Source organism: Octopus bimaculoides, chromosome 18 (assembly GCF_001194135.2).
Source record: "Octopus bimaculoides isolate UCB-OBI-ISO-001 chromosome 18, ASM119413v2, whole genome shotgun sequence".
Classification (NCBI taxonomy): Eukaryota; Metazoa; Mollusca; class Cephalopoda; order Octopoda; family Octopodidae; genus Octopus; species Octopus bimaculoides.
This window is the reverse complement of record NC_068998.1, coordinates 19,445,937-19,454,472: the sequence shown is the minus strand read 5'-3', so window position 1 is coordinate 19,454,472 and position 8,536 is coordinate 19,445,937. Positions and strand designations below refer to the sequence as shown.

The following is an 8,536-nucleotide window of genomic DNA, read 5'->3' as shown; positions in this document are numbered from 1 at the left end:
TATATATATATATATATATATATAAACACACACACACACACATACTTCAATGTGCAGCCAGAATATTCCTCAAATACATCTCTATATTATTTATATTTAATATTTTCAGCTCTATTTCTAAACATAGTAAATATAAGGCCCTTATTTTGTGAAGCAGTTTAAATTTATTTAATATGCTGTAGAAACTCATTTCTCTAATGTATTTGAATACTTTATGTATGTGTGTCTTTCTAATATTACCTTTTGCTACTATTTACAGATGGGTGTTACAAGTACACTCAGTTTAGAAGTTGCTTACTATAATGAAAAACTAGCAGTATGGGAACCTCTTTTAGAACCAGTTATCCAGAGCCACAAGAGAAAGAGGTGGGATTTAACTGTTGAGGTTAGTATCTTCTGTCATAACTTCATTTTATTTACTAATTTCCTTTTTGGATTTTTTTTTTTTTTTGTGCTCCTTTGTGAATTGTATTTTTTTGTATTATTTTTCACTGAATTGTAGTTCTGAAATTAAAAAAACAAATTTTTTCTAGTATGTCAATAAATGTATTTTAAGGATTGTGGATGCACATGACTTAGTGGTTAGGATGTTGGACTCATGATTGTAAGATAGTAGTTTCAATTCTTGAACCAGGCAATGCATTTGTGTTTTTGAGCAAAATACTTCATCTTGCATTGCTCCAATCCATTCAGCTGATGAAAATGAAATTTTCCTGTGATGGACTGGTGTCTTGTCCAGGGTGGAAAATATATGTGCCACAGAAACTGGGAAACTGTAGCATTATTTTCTATTTTGGCCCAAATCGTTTAGCTAACTTGTGGCCTTTTCTAATCTCTTGGATTGGCACTCAGCAACCACAATGGCCCACCTGTTGTCTGTGAACCTTGCAACATGTCTACTCTCATATTACCTCATTTTGGATATACTTTTGCAATGATATTCTTAGCATGAATCTTTCCATGGCCCTTAATTTCTCTCTCTCTTATATATCATCCTCATCATCATTTAGCATCTGCTTTCTATGCTGGCGTGGGTTAGACAGCTTGACTGGAACTGGTAAACCAGAGAGTTGCACCAGATTCCAGTTTGAATTTGACTTGGTTTCTACAGCTGGATGTATGTGTATGTATATGAGTGAGTGGACAAATAAAAGAAATGGGCACTCAACACATTTAGTAGGAGTTACATATATTATTTAAAACAGTTTGATTCAGCAACATGTGACTTAAAGTTTTACAGGCCTAAAACATTCGAACGAGGTTGTTGCCAGTACCGCCTGACTGGCCCTCGTGCCAGTGGCACGTAAAAGCACCCACTACACTCTTGGAGTGGTTGGCGTTAGGAAGGGCATCCAGCTGTAGAAACTCTGCCAAATCAGATTAGAGGTTGGTGCAGCTATCTGGTTCGCCAGTCCTCAGTCAAATCGTCCAACCCATGCTAGCATGGAAAGCGGACGTTAAACGATGATGATATATGTATATATATATATATATGTATGTATGTATGTATGTATGTATGTATGTATGTATGTATGTAAAGTTGTAATAATGAAATCAAACTAAACAGTGTGTGTGTGTGTACACATGCCTGTACCATTATCTTGACATTGTTTGCATACTACATAAATATTGTCTCACTGTGTAAATGGTGTCATTGCTTAATTCTGCCATGCAAACCTGTCCAGTCATCCAGGTGGTGCATAAACAAGAGACAGCATCTTTGTTTATGTGTCATCAAAACAAAAGTCTGTGTCTTGCGTTGTTTGTTGCTTGAAAAACCCAGAGAAATGCTACCTTGCTTGCATACAGGTGAGAGTAATTAATAAGGACATCCAACCAAAGAAACACTAGCCTCTATAAGTTTCATCTGACACATACTGAAAAGGAAAAAGTGGAATTAAAAGATGATAATAGGTCCTATAAGGATGAAAATCATGGTCTAAGTACTTGTTTTCAATGTCTAACTAAAAGATTTATATTTATTTAGGAGTCTGTTTTTGCAACAGGTTGAGCTTGCTTCTAACCAAACCATAAGCACCTTGTGAAGCAAAAATTCTGTTATTGTCGTATACACTCTGATTGTTTACAGGTTGCTGCCAATGATGAGGGTATTCTTATTGATGAAGATAATGAACCTATCATACCTCCAGCTAAGATGACCATCAATGTTCGTTCAACAGAAAAACTTGAATTGACAATGAGTAAAACATGTCTAGAAGTACTCACTAACCTTGGCAAGGTAAAAATAACAGATCTATATTCTCTTTATTTTCTTCTTCTAGTTTTTATTTTTGCATTTTAATCCTTCAGCACTCAGATTACTCTGTCTAATGCAATTGTTCTCAACTATTTTGTACCTATAAACCCCTTTGGTTCCTATTTTACTCAAGTTGACCCTCGTAGCCATTCAATGTTTAAAAAAAATCCCATTATATTTTTATAATTAAATATTCACTCCCCAATCCTGTCCTCATGGCCCTGTTTCTCTGTCTCATTGCTATCCAGTATTCCCACCACCACCACCACGACTCTTTATACCCAGCTATCTCACTATAACCTTTCATCACCTGACACAAGATCACCTCCCCCAATGCCCCCTCCCCTCTCAAAAGATTTTTGTCCTGCAGACTACTTGGTGACTCTGTCAGTGCAGGTGCCACTTAGAAAGTATCTGGTCCACACTGTAAACTGGCTGATGTTTGGAAGAGCATCCAGCTGTAAAAGTGGTTGACATTTGGAAGAACATCCTTGCCAAAACTGACCTCGCTTGTGCTTGTGCTACATAAAAAGCATTAAGTCCACACTGCTGGGTGGTTGGTGTTAGGAAGGGCATCCAGCTGTAAAAATCCTGCCAAAACAGTCACAGAAGTCTGGTGCAGCCTTCTGCCTGGCCTGCTCCTGTCAAACCATCCCACCCATGCCAGCATGGAAAACAGACATTAAATGATGATGATTATTATTATTAGGAATTGTATTGAAGGTGGCGAGCTGGCAGAAACGTTAGCAATCCAGGCAAAATGCTTTGCATTATTTCGTCTGTCTTTACATTCTGAGTTCAAATTCCGCCAAGGTCGACTTTACCTTTCATCCTTTCGGGGTTGATAAATTAAGTACCAGTTGTGTACTGGGGTTGATCTAATTGACTGCCTCCCCGCCCCCAAAATTTTGAGCCTTGTGTCTAGAGTAGAAAAGATTTAGGAATTGTATTAAAAAAATTCTACAAACATTTTGTGTATTGTAGAAGTATAACCAATTTATTGCACATGAATTTTAACAACAAAATCCTATATGGGCCCCCACATGGGTCATATGAACCCAGTTGAGAGCCACTGTTCTAATATAATGCTTATTTATTCCCATTGTTTTAAATTAATTATGCATTATCACATAACTTTGAAATTTTGATAGTGTGGTTGTTAATTTTTAGAATGACATTGTAGGGTAGATGTGTGAGGCTGGAACTGGCCAGTTTGAATACAGAGCAGAATATTTGTGTTGGATATGGCCAGTTTAAATGCAAAAGGATTAAGTTAATTCTGGAATTTTTACTTTATTCTAGTTCTTTAGTATTTATATAGTTCTAATTATTTACACAATTCTTTATTCTTCGAACTAAAATAAAATTTGTTAATTGATTTCTTCATAATCTCATTGAACAAATAAAATATTCTTAATTTTATTGAAATAATATTTTAGTTTCATGAATTATAATCAAAACATTTTAAAAGTAATATTTCCTAATTATTGTATTTCTCCAGGCATTTGGAGATGCTTACAAACTGGTTGAACCAAGTGCAACAACATCTGAAACCTTGGCGCCTTACATCATTGAGAACAAAACAGGCTTAAACTTGTTACTGAAACTTGACAATATGTTTGACGTAAGTGTAATAAATACTCTAATATAATTGATGTTCATTCTTACATTTTTTATGTATGCATTAAAACTCTCCTGCTTTCCCTTTACTTTCTCTTTCTCTCTATCTCTCTCTCTCTCTATCTATCTATCTATCTATAAATACATAAACGCATATGCGTGTATGTATATATTAATATATGCATGTGTGTATATATATATATATATATATATATATATATATGCCTGTATGTATATATATATATATATATGCATGTATGTATGTGTATGTGTGTATACGTGTGTGTGTGTATATATATATGTATGTATATGTGTGTGTAAGTGTGTGTATATATGTATGTATATGTGTGCCTGTGCATATATGTGTATGTATATATAAATATGCTTGTATATATATGTATGTGTATGTATGCATTTATATTTGTGTGTGTGTGTGTGTATATATGCATGTATATATATATATATATGTATGTGTTTGTGTGTGTATTTGGGAGTGTAAATTCAAAACAATTACAAAGAATACGGAATATGGATACTGGTACATCTTCAAATTTTTCTTTTAATTTAAGAGTTTATTATACAGTATAATTAGTTAGTCAAAATAACCAACATGCATTTCTGCTGCATAGAGTATGTGCAGTTACATGTGTATGCATATGTATATATGTATTCACATGTATGTGTGTATATATATATATATATGTCTGTTTGTATGCACATATCTATGTATGTATGTGTATATATGTATGTATATATATATGTGTGTGTATATATGTATGTATATATATATGTGTGTGTGTATATGTATGTATAGATATGTGTGTGTGTGTGTGTGCATGTATTTATATATATATGTGTGTATGTATATATATATGTGTATGCAAGTATATATGTGTGTGTATATACACACACACACACACACACACACACACACACACATATATGTATGTGTGTCTGTGTTTGTACATATATTCTTCCTGATAGATCTCTTCACCCTTTCCCTACATCTGCTTAAACCCATCATATTTGACATCTTAGAATTAATCTTATTCAAATTGTAATTCGTTTTCATCTTCCACATATGTTTTTTTCATTGGTAATGCTTTCTTATAATTATACTTAAATGTATTTGTTTTCCCAAATAAATTGCACTTCATATTTTAAGCTCTGATGAACCTGTAAGGTATTGCTCAGGCACTCAACAATGAGTCCCTCACATTTTAGAGTAGAAGCAACTGTAAGCTAATTATAGTCATAAGATAATCATTTATTCCTTTGTCATCTCTTTTCTAATTATATATCTATATATTAGTTTAGTCTGAATAACTATATATCAGTTTCTTCATTAATACTGAAAGTTTTTTTTTTATTTTGGTCATTTTTATTCTAGATGCCTGCAAATGCAGATAGTGGCAGAGTCCGTCTTGCGCACGGAGGCACTTTAGAGCTCACCGGGCGTGAAGATTCAATGGAGTCTAGAAGAGGGTCGGTAATCAAAGCAACACAAGAAGGAGTGGAATGTAAAATATTATTCCAGGCAAGTCAGTTATTTAGTTAATTTGTAACTGAATTATGACATAAAAGATATTTCCATTAAATTTACCAAAATCAATCATAGGTAAGTAAGGTTTTAAGTGATATTTTCTTACGTATGGTTGTGTGAGTTGGAACATCAACAAATAAATACAGAAGCATATCAGTGCTGCATAGACGTGGATCCTTAGATGAATGCTTAAGATGCATAGTTTGGATATGCCTTTAGCTGTTTATATTGCTCTGTTTTAGAATTGTAAGCGCAATGGCCCAGTGGTTGAGGCAGCGGACTCGCAGTCATAGTTTCGCGGTTTCGATTCCCAGACCGGGCATTGTGAGTGTTTATTGAGCGAAAACACCTAAAGCTCCACAAGGCTCTGGCAGGAGATGGTGGCGAACCCTGCTGTACTCTTTCACCACAACTTTCTCTCACTCTTACTTCCTATTTCTGTTGTACCTGTGTTTCAAAGGGCCAGCCTTGTCACACTCTGTGTCACACAGAATCTCCCCGAGAACTACGTTAAGGGTACACGTGTCTGTGGAGTGCTCAGCCACTTGCACGTTAATTTCACGAGCAGGCTGTTCCGTTGATCGGATCAACTGGAACCCTCATTGTCGTAAGCGACGGAGTGACAACATTGCTCTGTTTTAGAATATACTAAACACAAATACTCAAAACTTGAGCAATGCAGTTTTATAATAATTGGTTTTAAATTTCACCAACAGTTTTGGAGAGTGGCTAAGTCAATTAAATCAACCCCAGTGCTGAACTGGCACTTATTTTATTGACCCTGAAAGGATGAATGGCAAAGTCAACCTCAGCTGTATTTGAACTTGGAACATGAAGACAGATGAAGTGCTGCTACACATTTTTGCCTGACATTCTAACGATTCTTCTATCTCAGCACCCTTTATAATAATTAATAATTTCACTTATCATAGTTGAAACTACATATTTCCATAACTGCAACAACCTTCTCAAAACTATGCCTGACACTGCAAGCTGATGAAATGCTCAGAAACTTTACTATGATGACACTACTTACTATGTTGGGATGTACCACATTTTAATGCCTACCTTATAACCGAGTGAACTAAATCATTGTAAGTTAAGTAACTTGGCCAGACTAGAGTGAACTGCACTGTCAATGCTAGGATATGAACTGCTGATCCTTAAACCAACAGTGCATATGCCAACGATAGGTTTTCTCCACTGTTCTCAACTCTAGGTTGTCTGCTTTTCTTCTCTCTCAGGTTTTGTTGGTTTTGAAGTGTCACCAATGCTTTTGTAACTTTGCTTTTTACTAGATTTTTATCTCTTGGAAGAGGTGATTCATATTAGTCTGGCCTCTATCCCTTGACTTGTCCAGCATAGGCAGCCCTACCAGGAGCTTACACTCCACTGGCATAGCTCTCAGGGGTCACTGTGGTACACAAACTAACACACTGCAACAAGAGTTACACTTTGTGGTGAATGAAAATCATCTGTAGCTCTCAACATACATATGTGCCTCTAATATAGTTCTCATTTTACTTTCAGGTGGAACAATTTGGAGCTACAAGAGAAGTAGTCATCAAACGTGCAGAGAAACGAGGATTTCATATTAATCATCAGACATTTGGTGGTGATACATGGACAATTGTTTGTGATATAGTTGCAGCTTATGGACAAAAACGTATCACATTACAATCTATAATACAGGTAAGCTGCATTATATACCAGTTATCTTTTTTAACTAAAACAATTTTTCATGGATTAGTAATGAGTAAATTTCATTTATTCTTAGAACATATCTAAATACAAGCTAAGATAACATGACTATTCTTTAAATTGAATTTTATTTTACACGAGATAATGTTTGATATACACACACATGCACAACACAGCACTACCATAAGAGATGTTATCTCTTGATTAATACAGCAGTAAATTTGCCTTTCAAAGATGTATTTACATTAAGTATGATACACAGATGGCTCTTTTAATGTAATGCTACTTCTATTGCATATAACAGATTTTTATTCAGCTGAGCAGCGATTCACAATACCAGTGGATGTTTTTCACTGTTTTCCTATATAATGATGGCAACAAAATTCATCTAAGCATGTAGTTGGCTGTGAGTACACATTACTGACAATGCCCAATGAGGCAGAAATGGTGTTTTTACTAGCCACTGCTTAGATGATTTTCCTTTCCTTCTGATATATATTATGTTTTAAGCACAACATCTATAAGGGATGTTATCTCTGGAAGAACACCACAGTAATTTTGCCTTTCAACAAAGTATCTACATTAAGTATGACACACACATATCTATGTATGAATTGCTATTAACAAGTTCTAAGTTTTATGTCTTACATTTAACAAATGTTTTTTTTTTTTAATATTTTGCTACTATTTAGGTTCATAACCATTTGTCAGTCCCTATTGATGTCTTCTATCAAGAAAATAACAAATCAGAAAAATGTGGAACAGTTCAGAGCAATGATAAATTCCATATACCATTGTCTGCAGTTTATACCAGTTCAGCTGAATTCTATTTCAGTCCCAACAGCAGCCAGTAAGTACTAATCATAAAGTATGACTACTAAAGTTGAGTGAATATTTACTGGCTAGCATCATCCTAACTAGAAGGGCATCTGACTATAGAATATTGCCCCACTAAGTTTCATCCAACCCATACCAGCATGGAAAAAGCAGATGTAAAAATGATGACAATGCCAATACATATATATTTATGTTTTAAAACATTTATATTACTATCTTTACTTTATATTTTGTTCCATAATATAATCTACAGAGTGTCCACAAAGTCTGGGTACACGGAGTAAATAAAATCATAACATAAACAATTAAATATAGGAAATAATAATTTCTTAAAGTATGTTTTAATCCCCATGTGGGTACATGGAGTAAATAAAATCATAACATAAACAATTAGATATAAGAAATAATAATTTCTTAGAGTATGTGTTAATCCCCATGTACCCAGACTTTGTGGACACCCTGTATATATAATAATATATATATATTACTTTATATTTTGTTCCATGATATAATCTGTATATAATATAATCTATATATATAATATATATATTATGTTCCATAATGTAATCTATATATAA

The 8,536-nt window shown here is 34.2% G+C and overlaps 1 protein-coding gene across 1 annotated transcript in view; it reads left to right on the top strand.

Moving 5' to 3' along the window:
• LOC106874512 (intermembrane lipid transfer protein VPS13A) overlaps positions 1 to 8,536 on the top strand; it is a 264,016-nt gene that overhangs the window by 186,073 nt on the left and 69,407 nt on the right. Inside the window, exons 46-51 of the mRNA XM_052974544.1 lie at positions 260 to 385; positions 2,090 to 2,239; positions 3,759 to 3,881; positions 5,268 to 5,414; positions 6,951 to 7,112; positions 7,814 to 7,971. Coding sequence (XP_052830504.1) covers positions 260 to 385; positions 2,090 to 2,239; positions 3,759 to 3,881; positions 5,268 to 5,414; positions 6,951 to 7,112; positions 7,814 to 7,971 — 866 coding nt within the window. The remainder of the gene's footprint in view (positions 1 to 259; positions 386 to 2,089; positions 2,240 to 3,758; positions 3,882 to 5,267; positions 5,415 to 6,950; positions 7,113 to 7,813; positions 7,972 to 8,536) is intronic.